This window comes from Ananas comosus, linkage group 13, assembly GCF_001540865.1.
Source record: "Ananas comosus cultivar F153 linkage group 13, ASM154086v1, whole genome shotgun sequence".
Lineage (NCBI taxonomy): Eukaryota > Viridiplantae > Streptophyta > Magnoliopsida > Poales > Bromeliaceae > Ananas > Ananas comosus.
In genome coordinates, this window is record NC_033633.1 from 789,368 (window position 1) to 810,025 (window position 20,658).

At 36.6% G+C, this 20,658-nt stretch overlaps 2 protein-coding genes across 4 annotated transcripts; both read left to right on the forward strand.

Moving 5' to 3' along the window:
• Positions 216-7,022, forward strand: LOC109719500. 3 transcript variants are annotated; one of them, XM_020246231.1, is made up of 7 exons: positions 216-357; positions 2,169-2,752; positions 3,036-3,178; positions 3,885-3,980; positions 4,424-4,680; positions 5,415-5,635; positions 6,340-7,022. In XM_020246231.1, the coding sequence occupies exons 2-7, from the start codon at positions 2,414-2,416 to the stop codon at positions 6,700-6,702; spliced, it is 1,419 nt and encodes a 472-aa protein (XP_020101820.1). In that variant the 5' UTR covers positions 216-357; positions 2,169-2,413; the 3' UTR covers positions 6,703-7,022. The 3 variants fall into 3 exon arrangements, with proteins under 3 accessions (XP_020101820.1, XP_020101821.1, XP_020101822.1); XM_020246232.1 differs by having other exon boundaries at positions 248-357; positions 2,206-2,752; XM_020246233.1 differs by lacking the exon at positions 216-357 and having other exon boundaries at positions 2,153-2,752.
• LOC109719659 lies at positions 15,855-20,631 on the forward strand. Its single transcript, XM_020246442.1, has 3 exons — positions 15,855-16,484; positions 17,183-17,350; positions 18,771-20,631. Exons 1-3 carry the CDS (start codon positions 15,855-15,857, stop codon positions 20,499-20,501), a joined length of 2,529 nt encoding a protein of 842 aa, XP_020102031.1. The 3' UTR covers positions 20,502-20,631.

Here is a 20,658-nt window from a genome sequence, read left to right on the forward strand (position 1 = left end):
TCAAAAGTTTTTGAACACTTGTTATGCCCAGAACATGTATTAGTGACCGGGAAATAGATTTTACTAAAACCTAAAACAGTTTTTTGTGATTGGCACTAAAAATTGGACCTGGTCCGATTTGACGTGGTGCACCAGGTCCAGTGATATTTCTGTTGAGAACGGGCCAAATATTTGCCCTCGACAGAGTGAGCGGCAAAAAATCTCCCGCCGTCCGTTAATTTTTATTAATAATTAATAATTTATTTATTTATTTATTTATATTTCCTCCCCTCCTTAATTTTCCACGTTCTTCTTCTCGCCAGATCCACCGATCTGCAAGCTTCTGGAGGAATCGATCTTTCTCGCTCTTCGCGACAGGTAGGTAGAGCGAAACCCTCTCCATTTCAATTCTATGCGATGGTTAGTGTAACCGATCGATCGATCTCTTATTGAACTGTTAGATTGAGATGATCGCCTAGGGATTTGTTGTTGAATCCGTGTTTCTCTTGTTTAATTTCTCTTCGATCCGTATATTAGTCGTAGTTTGATGCGAAATGAGAAGCGGAGTGATGTTCCTGGTTCGAAAACTAGGGTTTGAATGCTTCGGATGGAGTTACCTTTTTGTGGAGCTACGGAAATTTTCCGGAGAAGTAAAGCAATTGTAAAATAATTTTGAGGCGGAAAGTGGTGGAGTGCTGTTTTCGATCGCTGAATAATCAAGAGTTTGCCACCAGAGAGAGAGAGAGAGAGTTCGATTGAATAGTTTGAAGGTAATTTTTAATGGATGATTGAGCGGAAGATGTTTTACATTGTTCACTTTACAAGAAAAGTTCTTGATGAGATGAAATTGAAGGAACTTCATCGAACTCATCATTTCCTGAAGTATAAATGCGATACAACATGCTGAAACGATAATTTCTTTGTGAAAATGAGATGCTAGTTTCTGTCCATTTCATTTTGATTATGACATAGGTTATTACAGATGATTTTTCTCTCTCTTTTTTTTTTTCTTTTTTATCGCCTATGCATAGTTACTTGGTTAATATGTTTAATACTTTTATCCATCCTCGTATGGTTTAATACTCTGAAGTTTACTTTTAGGGCGCGTTTGGTTCGTACTATGAAATATTACTAGGAGTAAAAAGATATCGGAGAATCTTATTTCTATTCATCCTATCACTAAGAATGTAGTATTTCGGTGTTTGGTTCATACGGTCATATTATTTAGTCATATTATTTAAAATTACGAAAAATATACAATTAATTAATTAATTAATTAATTAATTTTAAATAATACTATAAAAAATTTCAACATCGTTTTTAGAAAAAAGAGAGAGAAAATATAGGTTAGAAAGAGAGAGCATAATTAAAGAAATAGGANAAAATTTCAACATCGTTTTTAGAAAAAAGAGAGAGAAAATATAGGTTAGAAAGAGAGAGCATAATTAAAGAAATAGGAAGAGAAATAGAGTTGAGATTAGAGAAAATGAGAGGGTTGAGATTTTAGAAAAAGGGGAAGAAACAACTTAATTTAGAGAGAGAAAAAATGTTGAAGTTTAGAGAGAAAAAGATAAGTCTAGAGTGAGATACGAGGTTAAAGTGTAAAAAAAATAATAACAACTAGCCGGCGGGTGGGAAAAAAAAAAGAGATCAGACATATTATAATTACTCCAATCCATTAATATAAGGATACCCACCCTCCCTCAAAGGAATGACATTAGTACTTTGGGATGCATCTTATTCCCAAGTAAATCCAGTATTACCAACTAGATTATTTAGTGCGTTTAGCCAAACACCGTCATATTTTTTTATTCTTATTAGATTATTAGGAATCTTAAAAAGATAGCGCGAACCAAACGCACCCTTATGGTTGTTTAGACTAGATTGTTTTAGACTAGAAACTTCTAACTCTTTTTCTTAGTAGGCAGAGGGAGGTGAAAGTGATCTCTGACAAATTTTTTATTGATAAATGAGTTGGTTATTTATGAGAGATGGCTTGATTAAGGATATAACTGCACCTGTAGCAAGAGCAAATCTTATAGGGTGAACCAATGAATGATAGCTTTTGGTGAAAGTATTTTATTTTTATGCTATATAGTGTTGTCTTACTTTTAGTTCTGTCTTTTGGCTTGTTTTACATTGACTTCAGTACAATGAAGAATACTAGTTTCTTGTCCCTCATATTACAGGTAATTGGTTCAAGCTAACTTTACTTGCTTTACTTAGCTATACATTGAGGAGATGGTGACCGTATCCTTCGGGGGCCTATGAAGTTGATAGTCCAAAATGATTATCAGTATGCAGCTTGCTTCATGATATCTGCTGTGAAATGCTGGAACCTGAGGATTGGACCTGAAATCCATGCTTTCAGCTGACAGTAGACGTGAATCTTAAAGCTTTTCATTGACGTCTGTTCATTCTGACCTCTATAAAAATGTCTGATTCAAACAACAACGTTCATTCGGTGAGCACTCTTTCTGGTGGAAAGACAAGCAAAAACACTCTAGTGGCTTCTTCCCCAGGAAGCATTTCACCAAAGACCTTCAAGCACATGATACCTTCAAAGCATATAATAAGGCTGAGAAAGGGATCAGCAAGTCATACAATATCTTTTCTACTCAAAGTTGTGGCTCTAGAAGCAGTTAGAAGAATCTCAAAAGCGAGGTGTCCATTTATATGGCGTGCCATTCAAGCATTGCAAGTTTTTGGATATCCTCCATTCAAATGGATTCAACGATGGGAACCTCTCAAATTTATTGTCAAAGGTGTTCAGGTTGTTAATCTTTTAGCGCTGTCATTTCTCCTTTCCATTCGAGTGGCAATTTTTAATGATTTCACATCTAGAGATCCAGTGCCTGTCTTTTCAAATAATCAGTGGCATTGGCAAGTAAAACTAACTCATTTTAACTTCAAATCATTTATATAGCTTCCATTCGCTATTTCTCATCACTGTGCAAGATATCCAAGCTATCACTTAATTTCGTCACCGCTTTTGTGGTTTCTAGATTGTATCTTCTTACAACTTAGTTCTCATGCCATTTTATATTTATATGCAGAATTTTTCGCGACCATTATTATTTCTCTCCGTCACCACAGCGTTATCTGAGCACTTTGAAAGTTGTAATAAAACCGACGATACTTCAGATGATTCTCAACCACATCCCGAATCACCTAGAAGATCATCAACTTCCGAAATAAGGTAGGTAAATCACTCTGAAGAAATACGCCTGTTGTTATACTTGAAAGATCTCATAATGTATGTTTCTGTTTCAGTTATGCCGTATATTTCTCTGCCAAATATACATGATTTTGGATATCATTTTTGAGTTGTACTTCTAGCTTGTAACCACGTTAATTTTAGTTCCTTTGTTTAGTCCTCAGTCATCAATAGATTTTCCCTCATATAATACAAAGAATTTTGTTTGCAGCCTGCATCAATTTAGTTTCTCTCTTTGCAGAACCAATTCTTTTGGGTTCTGACTGTAAAATATGGAAAAACAAGTTGATGTACTTGCAGATTAACGGAGAAGAGAAGTTAAAAGACTAGAGAACTGGTTGTCAAAATATCTTGAAGCGGTCCTAAGATTGTTTTTTCTTTTTAGTGATAATCTATCCTCTATGTAAGTTTTTGAAAGCAGACTCCAAATAATAAAGCCTTTGCTTTTAGGCTAGTTCTACCGTTTGTGCATTAGTTATTCAGGTGTGTTGAGGAGCTACATGTCCTGTTGGAATGGTAACTTGTCAACATTCTTTTGTAGAAACGTTAATACGAAATGTATCTAAAGCAAAGTGAGATTGACTTTTTCTATCTTTAAAAATCAGATTATTTTTTAGGCAAATAACATGACGTTGGATCTGTTAAATATTGTGGCCCTATTGATAATTATTTATATTTTTTGCTCCAGGTGTTCTGATGAGATTGTTAAGGATACTGCAACAGAAAATTGGTTGGTGCAACTTTTTGGGGAACTGGAGAAACAGGGAATCAATTTGCCTGAGAGGTACCTTTTTGATTCTCCAGGAGCTTTTCTTTTATATTTTGTGGCTGTTTACGTAAATTTCCGTAATTATGTTCCTAATAACTTCATGATTTAATTGTTTGAGACTTATAAATGATTTCAATATGGCTTCAACCATTTAGAAGATGCCAAGTGAAGGAAATTGGGAAGGTAGAGTTAATCTTTAAACTGTGATGAATCTACTTAAGTAACAGTGCACATTCCCACACACATGCGCAAAAATAAAAAAAAAATTAACACTGCCACTTTGAGGTATTCTTTTATGTTCTTGATTGTTAGTTGTTTCAAATAGGTCACTGTAGTATAGAATACAACATTGCTGAACTCCGCAATCTCTAACTCTCTATTATGAATTTCATACGTTTTATTGGTAAACCCTCGTCTTTCTTGTACTTGATGTTTGGGGTTCCAATGTATACATGCAGGATCAATGAGGATGAACTTCGCAGATTCTATGGTGCAGCGAATGGCGATCTTTCATGCTTGCTCTCATCACTTAAGAAGACCATTCGTTGGAGGGAAACTTTTCATATACTTACATTGCAAGAGCTTGAGACATGGTCCCATTTAGTGTTTTGGCATGGATTTGATGTATTGCTTCGTCCTTGTCTAGTCATCCGCCTTGGACATGCGTGCTCTAATCTAGTTCCGCATGATAGGCCTCGATTTGCTCAGGCAATTGGTATAACTTTGTATGACTTGGTCTTTTTAATTAATATATATATATATATTTTCCATCCAAAATTGGCGATTAATATTCAGGTGGCAGTCTTTGCCAACAATTCAAAGGATGAAAAACCTGCAAAGATTTGCAAGGGGCTCTTATTATTGTGGCAGTGGTGTCAAATTCATCTCATATTTATGATCATAATGCTGCTCTAACACCTAAAGATGTATTTCAATGTTGCAGTCAGGATCCATTTTATGTGAATAAAAATGTTTTCAAATAAATATTGTCGAAGTTGATTAATATGCATCCAATATGTAGAAATCAATCTAATCATGTTGTCATTCTATTTTATAGTAGACTTAAACGCATCATTTTGGATCTAATTTACACAGTGCTAAATGTTTTATCTGATTTTGGATCCGAACTCAGACTACTCCATGCCTTATCTGGTGTATAGTAATGTAATGGTCAGTTTACCCTTCATTTCAAAATGCATTTAACTATTATTGTTACATGTGTATGTTTGGCTATGTTTGGATTTTATTCAACTGCAAATTGGTAAGAGATAAGAATCATCAAACCTTTTCTTATGCGTTATTTGCTGGTAATTGATTTTTTTACTATTTACAAAAGCATGAGCCTTTTGGTTTCTAAGTAGGACTTCTGAGAACAAAGGGTTGTTTCATAACTTATCTGTTGAAAAGCCAGTGAACTAAATGCCCACTATTATTTTGGTATTATTGCAGTTTCTCAAATTGAACACGGTGTCCTGCATTTGGTCAATGAAGAGGACCCACGTATTACGGTTGTGATGGATTGTCAAGGACTCTCTCCATTCAGATTTCCCATGCAGATGATGAGGTCATTCTCTGCTATTGTTCAAGATCATTATCCGAATCGTCTAGGTACTCTATTCGTCGTACGTCTTCCACCGGTTGTCAGAGTTATTGCCCAAACATTTATTCAAGTAAGACTTCGGTTTTGAATGTTCCATATACTCGTTATCTTACTATGAATTTCTTTGTTTCAGATTTTTAAATTGCTAGTGGGCTCTTCGTATCATTTCCATCCTTCATAAGCCATTTAAATTGGTCCCCCTTTTCTTCCCTTACTTTTGAGTGGTCTCATTGAGATAGTTTGACAGTGTTTGCTTTTATGATCAGAATTTGAGATACTTGCTATTATTGTTGATTACTATGTATCTAATTTTGATATCACTAAGGGCCAAAGCACTAGATGAAGTTTCTCTAAAGCTGCTGTTTGATTAGAAGTGCTCAAAGAAGCACTAACAACTTTGTCTCTTCAATATCTGCAACAACTTAGTGCTACGGCAGAAGCAGAAGATCCAAACTAAAACTTCTGCCTTTGGGCTCGAAAAGATCATTTCATATCTCCAACCTTCATCACACTTTTTATTGAGCCAAATAATCGCCAATAGTTCATTGCATTTTCATGCATCCATCACTCAAATGGAATGTGCAAATCATTTTATTCCTTGTTCAAAATATTAAAATTTTGTGATGTGAGCATCCATTCAGTGCTCCATGCAATTTATGCTAAGAAATTCAAAACCGACCGTTTACCATGCCATGTTTATCATTTTTAGCACTGTATAGTTATGGTACTTATTCAAATTTCAAAAACTGAACTATGAGAACTTTGAATCACTAGGTTCTGAAGCCAACAACAAAGCAAAAAATGCGTTTTGAGGGAGAAGCATATCAAAAGGCATTAAATGATTTCCTCCAGATTGTTCCAGCTTTTCTCGGTGGTAAATGCAGTTGCTCGCAATGCAGTCAGATTCTTTCTGCCAAAGTAAAAATTCAGGCAAATGAGACTAGCAAAAGCCAGCATGGCCAGAATGATGACATGGATGAGGAGTCAGCAGGTACTAGCCTGACTCAATCTGATATTCCCTTGAATAATAACTGCGAAAATGTATTAAGGGCTGCCATCGTAGCTTTCCTCATGCTGTGGATATTCATTGCATTTCTTGCTGGGATGAGTGATGGAGAATCTCTTTCCTCTCAGTAGTAGTGTTAAGATTTTCCGCAATTAGTTCATGTTATGTGGCATCTTACTTTATCGTATGTGTTGGTGCTTAGCCGTTCATAGGTTAAGTGTTCACATCGGATGTCATGTTAGTTGTGGTCAGGGTTCGCAAGTGCTATTGCATCTACTGGATCATGCATGTAAATGCTGGTTTTTTCCTCTCATTTTTCATTTGATATTTTGGTCCTCCTATCCCATAGATGTATTTATCTTATTTGGTTAGTTACAGCTATATTTTCACAATATGCTGAAATTCCCTGTACTTCATGTTACCATATCTGCTGGACCATGCTTTGTATTAATTGCATCGGAAGCATCAAAACTACCTAGTGTACTTTCAGTGAGGTAAAACGAAAGGGCAGCCCAGTACTCTCTGAATATTGCAACTTTATCGCCAAAACACAAATGTTTACATGTATTGCACTTTAGTGCCTAGCCAGGGAAAAAAAAAAAAATCTAAACTCTCTTTGTAAATAACCTTTTCGTCAGGAATTAGAGTGTAATATCTGTGAAAGTTTTAGACCTTAAGCATTCGACTAGAGTGAGCAATGTGCAACATTGTGGGCTAGTACAGGAATGATCTACACATTTTACCCTTTCCAATGAGCTGATTTCTGCAGAGAGGTGTATTTGATCTGTTCCTGAGCTCAACAATCTGTCTGACAGTCTCTCTTATTCTGTTATGATAATTTCTTTTAAGTTCGTAGATTAGTGTGTCACAATATTTTATTTTTCCTTAGGGAAGAAAATGTTAGCAAGAAATTCTCTGTTTTTAGTGAACCAACCCACCTTGATTCAGAGAATCTGTTTGGAAACCTTACCCATCTTTCAACTTGGCTTGCTGATTGTCGGGAGTGCAGAGTGCCTGAACTGCCAACAGCTGTTTTCAACTCAAAGCCTACCAATGAGTAGTCACAAGTCTAGGGTAAAATGTATGGATAGTCTCTTTACTATTGTGATATTGTGACTTGTTCCACGCACTCTCCACGTCGATACTTCAGGTTTTGAACTTTCACATGTTGTGCGCCCTAGTCTGTGGCAGGTAAGGAAATGTGACATTTGTCGTAAAATAATCTTGTAACCATTTTTCATGTTACTGAAATAAGTCATTTTATAGGTAAAGATCTCAAATGGCTATTTGAGAAAGTTTTTTGGCAGTTAGGGAATGCAATACAATGTATGTGTAAAATTTTGCTATACAATGCTTTTGTAAAATTTTGCCCACTTGGGTGTTTAAGTGAAAAGCACAATAATGGTTGCCTTTTGGAGGCGATAGCCGATCCGCGTGCTCAAATCCAGGAAGGACCAAGTTGCTTCAGGGTCTGGTTGAGGCCAGGTAGGGGAAGTGAACCTGCCCAACCCACTTAAGCTCCCAACTTGCACTCTTCGGTTCATTGGTGCTATTACTTCGTAATGTCTTTTCCTCGTGTATGGTTTTGTTTTCAAGAATTTGGACCAGTGCCACTGTACCACTCACCTAAGAAGCAGAGCAGTGCTTTGTATCTGGCCCAAGCAGAGTTACCCAATAAATTGGGTCCGTACTATAGGATCATCATCATTTGAATGTACTTGGGATAAGGTGTAGCGCCATATGAATCGACGTGATGCCTGATGTTATGCTTGAAGAAAAATCTTCTGCGGATGGTAATGTGATCCGAAATCCACTTCGGATCTTGTAATAGTGGTAGTTTTGTTAACACGTTGATAACTATGCAAAACAACTAACAACCAAATGCTAACAGTAGGACTTGTTGCTGGCCGCTCTAATATAAGTGGCAAAAAGTTTGATAGTTAGTACTTAATGTCTCAAAATTTAGTTATTTGAATTCTTTTTAAGAAAAATGAAGAAGCATACTATTTTTTCTCAAAAAAAATAAAATAGATTAGAACTTGTTTGGCTAGGTTAGATTAGGGGTATTTAGAAGTGCTTTCCGTTAATAGGCTAAGTTTTCGCTTCTTTCGGAAGTGCTTTTAGGGCTAGGTGTTGGATGTGTGAAGCTGTTGAAGAAGTTGTAACACTTCCTTTGTAGTTTAGATTTGCTCATTACCTTTACCTCAAAATCAGAACTACTTCCCAGGGGTCTAGAAACTCAGCTCGGCGCCGAAATAAACAAGTTGGATGCGCAACAAACATGTCTAGACCCAAACATAGCTCAAGACGAATGAAGCAAGAGGACTTCTTGTGCTAGAAGCTGCTCCTTGGTTTTTTCCGAAAGAGTGTTGTTCAATTCCTCCAGTTACAAAAGAAGATGTTCTTTTGTTTGTAGCAATGTTGGCCAATTAAGATCACCATCATCCCTATGTCCTAATTACATTGCCCAGGGGGCACCAAATTCTGACCTTAACACCCATCAACTCCTGCTTGTGCAGAAGAAGTGCTTCTCCCAGTAGAATTTTCCTAAACAAGGTTAGCTTCTCCCTAACACACAAAGGCTATGTCTCTTAACTGGTGCAACTTGATCTCATGCAGCATATTACTCTTATCTAGGGGGCCTATGTGGCCGCTTTACCCACCTCTCCTCTCCCTTTGACGATGCCTAACGTAATGTGAGATTGACTGGGCATACATTCATCTTATCACCATCTTAAAAAATGATTTATCCTAACTGTAATCAGATAAGTAGGCATCTTATTAAGCATATATAAAAAATGATTTATTCTAACTATACTCAGATAAGTAGGCATCTTATATTAAGCATATTTATGGAATAGAGATACGTTGGAACATGGTTAGAATTCGTAATCAAACTGTTACTAGCTTTGGATGGATTCAAATAAATACTTCAATTGGCCTCTTTTCTCCTAAGAGCTGAAGATTTGTCCATATGGTGCAAAATCAACATACATTAGATTTAACAGTGTAAAATCAAATGCCCATTCCACTCCCCGCTTTCGCTTTTCCTTTTAGTTGTGGTCATCTCTATCAAAGCATTTTGCAAGTAGAAAATTTAAAATTTCTGTTGCCATGTAAAATTTAAAATAGATTTTACGCTATAAAAAAGTAAAAAAACCAAAATTTGATCCCTTTCGTTTTGTTGGAGAGAGATTCTAGTATAGTATATCTTCAGCCCCACTATCATAATACTAAGGCCTAGTTCGATAATATGTTGGCTAACAACACTATTTTTTTTTTTTTAACTATATAGAGTCTAAAATTTTAGAAGTGCTTTCAATTTTTCATTCTTTTATACGGTAAAATTGTCGATTACAACTGCCACCGAGAAAACATGTGATTATATGCTTTTTTTGGTAATAGTTGCAATTGCAATTTTAAAGTATTAGGAGAGGAAAGATTATGAATGTTTTAAATTTTTTGGACACTTTATAGCGTAAAAATAGTAATTTTTCCAAAGTAGGCCTAAAAAAGTGAAACTATATCTTATAGCTGGGCCAAACAAGTTCACAGTACGAAGGCAATTGGTTATGACTTAAGGAAGTGTTGGTACTTAGAGCATTATGCTAAAACCAAAAAGCTGATAAGATAATAGATCAAGTAGCTAGGGTACAAGATTACATATGTGTGGTTTTGTTGCTAGCTAAGGGAGAGGAATTTGAGGGCATGCATGAGCTCTTCTTCTTCCCAAATGTAGTGTTCTAGAATAGTCTAATAATTAAGTCCACGGCGATGGCCCACCACAAAATGTACCAACTTGGAAATCTTGCATTGGAGCGCACTTTTGTAGTAGATGGTGACAAAGAGGGCGCGGAGAGGGGTTTGGTGTGCAATATAGATCCTCCCAAAGATGTGGCTCTTTGCTTTTGCTCCTCATAGTCCTAATTCTTTGCCTATCCACTCATTAATGTACAAAAAAGTTCTTCGTAGTAAGGCCACTACTCCTACACCAATCAACTGGTAAAAACTTTTTCTTTTCCTCTCTCTTTTAATAAAATAGAGTGGAAGTTTGAGAGGTGGTGTGGATATAGCTACTAGAAAAGCAAATTTATGTACGCAGTACCTGTTTGGCTTGGTTTGTCTAATAGATTTTACGTATGTTTCCTAACTTTAAACAAAAAAACGACTTGAGACAAATGCAGTACGTTTATGGGTAGCAATATGATTAATAATTAAGAACATTAATCTAAGATCGACATATAAAAAAACATCAATAATTTTTCTTCTGTTACTTATCAACTATTCCCGATTTTGCTTTACGGTATAACATTTACTTAGAAAATTGTAGTTACTTGTACAAATAAAACTGAACGAGAGATCCATGAGGAAAAAGAAAAATAAAAAATGTATTATATATAGTGAGAAGGGGACAGGGCCTAGAGGTGGCACTTTGATTATGCTCGTGCGAGGAAACACGGCGCTCGTCTTTAACGAACTTGGGCACAATCGCGAATTAGGTACGAGCGCCATCAACATATACCCATTCTGACTCTTCCATGTCTCAAGGATCAAAGCATACATATATATTTTATATAAATATTTTATGTAGGGATAAAATATATAATTATAATTATCGCCTATGCCCCGTGTATGCATGGATCCATAGATCTCCTACACCACACAGCACTCAGTATTTAATTAATGGTTAATATTTTAAAATTAAAATCATTTTTTTAATAAAAAACTCTATAAAAATTATAAATTTTTAAGAATTATTATTAAGAAATCGAAAGGTGTATGTATAAAATTTATAATTTTTTGAACGTAGGCCTTCTAAGTGCCGCAGAATTAATCCTACATGAGTTAAGTTCTAATTTTAAGGCTTTCACATGTAGTAGAGTTTTAGGATGCGGCATGTAGTGGTCAGTGTGCATAACGTAAGTTTACAATGCAGAGAGGGAGACTTTATTATGTCATTGAGCATTTTATTTGCGAGCAATGCTAGGTGTAGACTTAAAGGTTGGTGTAGACCTTACACCCATCTCATTCAAGGGTGGGGTTCATTTTACGAATCACATCATATGACTAGTAAATGATTCTCTACCCTTGGATGGATGCAAAAGTAGGATGTACGTACACCCATTTTTAAGTGTACACGTAGCTTTTTCCTTTATTTGCTGCATAATTGCCGTACATTTTTTTATCCTCTACTAGGCTTAGCTTTATGAGGCTTTATAAAGTTAAGAAAGGCGACGAATGGATTAGTACCTGTGTACCGACACACATATAGTGGTCTGCGTGTCATATTATATACCAAGTCACATAAATATATATGTGTGGACATATTTTAATATAAAAGTAATTATTTTTTTACATTAATATATTCTAATTACTTAATATACATTTTCATTAATTTTTTTTATATTTTATTAAAATAACTATTTATTATTATTTTTTAAAAAAATAAGTTTTTTAGCCATACATGCTATTAGTACGAGAGTCGTATCATGCCAATATCTTATCGACATAGTATAGTACTATAGGCGCGATACGTTTCAATGAGCATTTAAAGTTTTTTCTTCGCATTCAAAATATTTATTTGACAGGTAAATAAAATTACAATGATGCTAAACGAAACCTAAATGTTTGCTGATAAGATTCCCAATTTTGTGACCACCTTACTTAAGGGAGGAACAAAAAAAAAAGAAAAAGAGAGAGAGAGAAAAAGAACAAACAAATTAATGAAACAACACATTAATGAGAAGATATAAATAATTAATAAAACAAATTTTATTGAAAGCTTTTTCAAGCAGCTCTACTCAAATATAAGGATGCAGATAGGGCAGATTCGTGAACGGGAGGACTCTCCCACCTTTAAATTTATTTTCTATCAGGTCAAGACAAATTCGAGACTGGTTAAGCATATTTATCCCCCTCACTTATCACTCTATTCCAAGCAGATTAGAACAAGAGCGAATTATTGACAGATTGTGATGAATCAAAAGAAGAAAGTGGTCTTTTACTTCCCACTTTATTTACTTAGTAGATTGGAACGGATTTCGGACGAGTCATATTTTTTTTTATATTTTTGGTTTTTGCTTACTGTCCCATTCAGGGTGTAGGGGAGCTCCACAAATTTGGATCTATTTGCATCCCTAATCAAATAGCATATTTGGAAAGATTTCAGCTTAACTAAAGAAGCTCTCGGATAGTTTTACTTTTTTTTTTAATTTTATTACTTCCTTTATTTTATTTTATTTTTTCTATGTTTTTTTTTATTATTTATTTTTATATTATTTTTATTTTTATTTTTATTTTTTAGTACGGTAGTCTGTATCTTATTCGAGGCCGAGTTGGCTCAACTTCTGTATCTAAATTTATTTTCTATATCAATAAAACAAATAGCATGCTAACTTTCTCTGAAAAAAAAAAAAAAAAAAAAACTCTCGGATATTTAGTTTAAGAGTACTATTTTTTTTTTTTTCTCCAAAGAAACTAAGGAAAAGGGGTACTTTCGTGTAACCCTCCTACTAACTGATATGCGTTTCAAGTGACGAAAAGCCAAGAATGTTATATCATATATAAACTTTGTGCATGACCCAATTGCATTGAAAAAGACATTTTTAGTGTTGCTCCATGACTTCTATCTTTCACACTACCTCTAAATCGTCATCTGTCTGAGTGCTGATAATAGCCTATGAGACATTTTAGGGCCTTTTTACGACACTAAAAAGTTAAAGGTGGAATGCTTTAGATTGAGCACCAAGCATGCAATATAAAAAATAAAATAAGGGAGGAAAAGAAAGGAAAAATAAAATAAAAAATGTTCGGTACTGGTCATGTACACATGCTTATCTAGAAATCTTAGGACACCCTAATGAGGCATTAGAGATTATTTCATTTGTTTTAGAACTTAACTAAGATGTGAAGAGCCAAAAGTTAAAAGGGATGGTGCACTTGTGTGAGGCATGATTCTTTCAATGCCATATTTTCACATAACTAGTTAGGAAACGACTTATTCTCATATGATTCAAGTCAATCTACATACGATTCATAACCTATGACTAAGTTAAGATAAAGTTTCAAATCCGAATAGCAACCAGAACTAACTCTTATTATGAAGTTAACTAGGCTTCGAATTTTGCATCTCGAGTATCAACTACTAAATTTTTTGTCACTTGCGCTAGAAACGGTCAATGATAAAAAGTTTGTTAACTTCTCTTTTGGTAACAGTCCCATTCGAATGATTTATACTGAAACTCCAGTAAAACCAAACATATCCTTACTATGCCAACATTAGTTCATTCCATTTGCTTTTTAAGATCCTCCATTTTATTTGGTATTTGTTGCAAAGCAACCTACAAAAACTGTGCAAATTGCTAGGCCTAATTATCAATTGCATGGACCCATGAACCCCACGTAACAAACCACAATAACATTACATATATATCAATTTCGTACTTTGCATGCATCGGAATTGGCTCATCTCATACAAATAGTTTTTAATTAAAGATTAAAATTAAAATCAAACATAAACTAAGCAACTCAATCAGATACTTCACATGGAATTGAGTAGTTATAGAATAAATCACACGTCAATTGATATCAAATCTTTATCTATCTCCGTAATGGGAGTGGCATGCATCTAAAGAATGGCCACCAATGCCCCAGAATATATATGTCTCCGATCTCGACCAACTAGCTCGCTCTTGCAAGAGTGGTCCCTCTACTTTCCTATTTTACAACTTCGTCCTTATCTACTCTTCATTTAAACATCATATATAGCCCTTGAGCTTCTACACAATTTATCTAATTAATTTGCCATTAAGAAAATATATTTTTTTATTGTAATATCATTTCCAACTTTATCTCGAGTAGATCAAAATAAGCTAACTTAATAATACCATAGGCTTTACCTCCAATTCTCTTAATCCGCAATTCAGATACTAAGCAATTGTACTGAAAAATAATAAATAGTTTTCTTTTGAGTAAACAGGGATATACCCTATTTGTGGTTAGAAAAACTGCGACATAAACCCGATCGGGTACAGCTTAAACGAAACGAAGAATAGCATCGCACACACAAAAGAAGGAAAGATAACTCAACAACTGAGAAGAAAGAAAGAAAAACACAATCCTTCACCCTTCACGTTCTTAGAGCACATTGCCACAGAGCAACAGCGTCTATCACTTTCTTTTCAATTTCGTCGCTTCTAAATAATTGGTTGTCGAAAATACGTCTGTTTCGTTCCTTCCACAATTCCCAGCAAGTGCATTCGCCTACAAAAGTACTAAAATTCAAATGGTACCAAATGCATGCGCGTAAAAAAATACTAAAATTCAAACGGTAGCAAATGCGTGCGCCTAAAAAGTATAGCAATAGGAAAAATTTAGAAACTATAATATTGCAATGTGGATATCCAGTTGCAATACTAGAACTTTCCACCGCCTAATCTCTTGCCTCTCCTCCCCTTTTTCCGGCGACTACAGCAAGCCGGGAAGGGGACATCCTCCTTCTCCTCTCTCCTTTTTTGTTTCTCATCGCTGTCTTCTATTCTCTGTTGCTGTCTTTTTTTATCTTGCACCAGCCCTTCGAAACTAGTGAGTAGAGATAAGCTCAGCATGTCTGTCTTTTTCTATGCCACTTGTCATGGTGTTCTTTCTCCGGTCGAAGTTCCAGGACACCTTGCTGGTCTTTTTACGCAACTCGCGACCCTTATAGTTCTCTGAAATTGCCTGTAATCACCTGATTCTTTTTTGATCGGTTGGTATACTTCTGAACCACTAGTTTTCTTACTCAACCAAGATCAATTGGTCATGCTTTTATTGGGGTCGCATTCGGGATTTATTGAATCATATATCCGCATTCATAGATTTCTCCAATATTTTAGGATATTCTTCTCTACAATTTATTTTCTGTCAATAAGTTACTTTTGTCCTTCTATTTTCTTTACTTTATATCTTTAAATACTGATCAATTAGTACAACCTTACAGTAGTTTTTCGAAAGAAAATTTAGTTACCTATTGGCTCGAATCTTAAAGCTTGATTGTCGTGTCTGGCCCGCAAGGTGCACACAACAAAATCTTATAAATAGAAGAAATAAAAAAAGAAAATCTGTGGGCCCCAACGTGTGGGTCAACGTGTCGTCTTCTTCCCGGCCACCGCTCGGGTTCCCTATTTAAACACCCCCTCCCTCTCACCTCCTCTCCCATGCTCGTAACTCACAACATCACTGTGTGATTACTACACCCCTCTCTCTCTCTCTCTCTCTCTCTCTCTCTCTCTCTCTCTCTCTCACCATGAGTAGTGGTATTAGTCCTAGTCCCAGTAACAACACTGCACCACCACCACCACCACCACCACCACCATCACCATTGTCAACCAACCATGGCCTCTCGCTGTGGCGCTCCCGCCTCGGCCCCGCGCTGCGCACGGCTCTCGCCTGCGCCCTCGTCGGCGCAGCCACCGTCTATGGGCCCGCAGCGGCGCGGCGCCACCTCGCGTTCCCGGCGTTCTCGTACGTGACCACCGTGCTCGTCGCCGGCGACGCGCGCTCCCTCGGCGATCCCCTCCACGGCGCCGCGTGCGCGCTCTACGGGACTCTCCTCGGCGCCCTCCCCGCCGTGCTCGCGCTCCTCCTCATCCGCCCCGCCGCGCTCTCCGCTCTCGGCGCCGCGCTCGCCGTCGCGCTCGGCGCCTTCGTCGTCGCGCTCCCCGCCGAGCCCGCCTCCCCCGCGTCGACCCTCGTCGCCAAGCGCGTCGCGCTCGGCCAAATAGTGATCATCTACGTGGCCACGTTCACCGAGGAGGATATCACGCATGGGCACGCCATGCTGCGCCCTGTTCACGTGGCAGCGAGCACGGCTCTCGGGGCTGCGGCCTCCATTCTCGCGTTGGTGCTCCCTTATCCTAAGCTTGCAACGTCCGAGGTAACTATATATAAAACTCGCTACCATTTGTAATGCATGCATAGCTTAGTGGCGTTATTAACACAGCTGATTTTTACTTAAAAAATTGAAAATATAATATTGTTTTCCGCCTATTTTCAGAAGTTAGCTTAGTGAGCCTACTTGGGCAAAGCCGAGCTAAACTTCGCTGTATCAACCTGTACTCTCTTTATCAAATAGGGTATATTCCTATTTAATCAAAAAAAATATTGTTTTCCACCTTAATTTCGGACATTCACGGTGTGCAAACAAAATATCTAAAATTTTTTTTGTGGTAGAAAATTAAAATGATGAGTTTTAACTCAAAACAAAAGCTACGTGCACTACGGAGCTTATGTTGTAAGAAAATATATATAGTTTTCAAAATTTTAATAAAAATGCTATTGATTTATTTTTTTAGTATATTTTACGTTCAAGCTTCAGCTAAGCCGACGAGCCCTTAATAAGATAGCTACACTTATGATCGAGATCCTTTTCACTATATATAAAATATATTTCAACTTATATTATTCCCTACGAAGTCAAGTTTTAATTAGAAAAAAAAAATGTTATATATGTTACATGATGATTAGCTGGTAAATATATATTTTCTTGATAGTTAATATTATATGCTCATTAATTTGATCATAATTTTCTTTGTATTTTTTTTTTTGGTGGTGGTTGTTGACATATGCATGTAGGTAAGAGAGAAGAGTAGGCTATACACCGAGATTGCGACGGAACGAGTGAGGCTTTTGGTGGAAGCTTTTTGTGCGGAGAACATCTCTCGCATGGCTTCATTAATCTCCCAAGCTAGATGCTTTGGTGCATCAAGCACTAAGCTCCTCCATAATATTAAGCTCCACCAAGTAAGATTTAATTAGTGTATTCTCACCTTTATTATTATTTCTAAACAAAGATTCATTAGTTCTCAGAATATATAGCTTTAGTTGGGCTCAGGTAAAGAGTGTGCAAGTAACAATCTATTCATGTATTACTATGTTATTACTAATCTATAATTGTAATATCATGGGTAATAGATCATGCAAGGCTAAAAATGAGATACGTTAAGCTCCATATATAGCACAGGTGAATATAAAAAATATAATTGATCCCTCACTTGAATCAGTTAAAAATTGGTGGAAAGTAATTAATTGAAAGAGACTCATGCAGCATAAACTAATTCCATCCACTATATATGGCTGTGAGTAGAGGTTATAAGTAGAATAAATTGATAATCAAAAAAAAAAAAATGGTGGAAAGTAATTAATTGAAAGAGACTCATGCAACATAAACTAATTCCATCCACTATATATGGCTGTGAGTAGAGGTTATAAGTAGAATAAATTTATATAGCATAAGTTGCATTACAATTATCCAATATAAAAAGGTGTAATGGATCCACATCATGTGGGACCCGTTAAGGGGGAATCCGGAACGTACGAAACCGGAATCCTCGCCAGCTTCGAGCTGACGTTGACCAATTTGGTACTTATAAATATTTATTTAATCATTTATTTATAAAGTATATGGGAAAACTTTAAAAACTCCCCTGTGGTTTCGTGCATTCTCACTTTGCTACCCTGTGGTTTAAAACGTATCAATTTACCCCCCTGTGGTTTCATTTTTATCTTTTCGGAAGCTTTTTCGTTAATATTTCGTTAAATTATATACAAAAAACTTCAGATAACCATCTATATTTATCGAATAGTCACTTTAGTATCCTTTAATTTTAACTTTGTCACTGATTTTAAAAAAAAATAATAATAAAATTGATAACAAAAAGATAAAAACGAAACCACAGGGGGGCAAATTGATACGTTTTAAACCACAGGATAGCAAAGTGAGAATGCACGAAACCACAGGGGGCGTTTTTGAAGTTTTCCCTAAAGTATACTACTTAGTTTAGCTCCCACTACAAAGTGGGAGGAGTATATAGGAATGTAATAGAAATGACTTGTACCTACTTAATGATTTGGCAAGGCAAATTTTTTTTTTTTTTTTTTTTTTTATAGAGATAGATAGCACGCTATCCGTTTCGTTTATTTTATTTAAAAATAAATTTAGCTGAAAATATGAATCAAGTAAGATTCGAACTTAGGACCCCGAGTACCAACCACCAAGTCCTTTGCCACTTGCTCTAGGAACGGCCGGTGGCAAGGCAAAATTCACAAAAAGTAAAACCGTGATAAACAATTGTAGTAGCATCAATTATGAATAAGTATATGCCTTACATGATCTCTCTTTTAATCTTTCTCATGTTTGTATCATCTATCCATTTTATTGCAGGGGAATTTAAACTGGGAGAGGCCACCACTCAAATTCTTACCATCTAAATATATAGTAAGGAACCCATTAGATAGATTACAAGACATAGAAATGCCCTTGAAAGGAATGGAAATTGCTATAATATCCACAACATCAGTTCCTACTAAATCATTTGATCAAATTCTCAAACCCAATCTCCTCACTCTAAGAGACCAAATAAGCCTCAGGCTACTAATGCAAAGCCACTTCACAAGCAAAAAAGAGCTTGGAGATAGAGCCCTTCAATTACCATTAAGTGCTTTTCCTGAAAGTAGCAAGGACCTTCCTTCATTCTTCTTCCTTTTCTGCATGAACCTGCTTCATAATGAACCTTCAAACAAGCAACTACTAGATTCTGCAAAGGAGAAGAAGGTTACGCCGACTACCGAACAATCCGAAGAATCATGCACAGAAGAGCCCCAGCAAAGAACACAAATGAAGCCCAAAGCCACATTTTCGTTGAACTTGACTAGCGAAAGGCTCACCGCCGTGCTAAAGTGTTCCCTCTCCTTAGCCCTCGCTGTTTTGTTCGGGGTTCTCTTCAGCCGAGATAACGGGTACTGGTCCGGACTCACCGTGGCCATCACCATGACGCCACATAGAGAATCCACATTCAAGTTGGCGAATCTACGGGCTCAAGGAACTGCTTTAGGATCGGTTTACGGAGTTCTGGGCGCGATCATATCGCAAAATTTGATGGAGCTGAGGTTCTTGACTCTCCTACCTTGGATCATCTTCACAAGCTTTCTACGCAACAGTCGAATGTACGCGCAAGCGGGAGGCATGGCGGCAATAATCTCCGCGCTGATAATACTGGGAAGGAGAGACTATGGTTCGCCAACGGCTTTTGCTATCACTAGACTCACCGAAACCTTCATCGGGTTTTCCTGTTCCATCTTCGTCGAGGTACTCGTGCAGCCGACGCGGGCATCGACTTTGGCTAGAAACCAACTTCATCAAAGCCTCAAAACAGTAAGGGAATGCAAAGATTGTGTACTAAATCCTGGAGCATTAAAAGAGAAGGAGAGGAGGCTAAAAGGACAAGTGAATAAACTAAAGAAGTACATAAATGAAGCCGACGCCGAGCCAAACCTCTGGTTTTCACCTTTCCCCACTGCTTGCTATTACAAACTCTATGGCTCACTGAACAAGATTGTGGAGATGGTATACTTTGTAACTCAATCCATGGAGCTTCTCTTCGAAGTGTCGCGTGGACCTGCTTGTGAAAAGCTCATTCAAGAGAGCATGAGTGGAGATGTGGAGCAGTTCAAGAAGTTGGTGGCTTCTTCATTGAAGTGCTTTGAGGAGGTCACTCAGTTGAGGAAGCCATTGACAAAATTGGAAAAGAAACTACAGAGGAAGTGCACTTCAGATGATGATATTGAGCTTGGGAAACAGCAAGAAATATGTGGACATGGTAACATATGTGCTAGTGAAGAGGAGTGTGATAAGATTATAACATCTTTTGTTAATAATGCAAAGGAAGTGATAGAAAAGCTTGATGGGGACAATAATAATAATAATATAAGTGGGGAACTAAAAAGCCAAGTTATTCTTTGCATGGCCTCATTTGGGTTTTGCATTAAAAGTTGGATGAAAGAGGTGAGGGAGATGGAGAGAGGGATCCTGGAGCTGGTCCAGTGGGAGAACCCTGGAAAACACATTGATTTGAATGAGATTTATTGTGAAGTTAAAAAGATATCTACTTCATAGATCTAGCTTTTAATTGTTGTACCTTTTGTTATTAATGGCAAATGCTAGACAAATGAGGGTTGTATTTTGCTCTGATTTAAGGATTGAATGAATGTATTTTTCATGATTCAATAAAATGTGGAATTAATTAGACAAGCAATGTTATTACATTGAATAA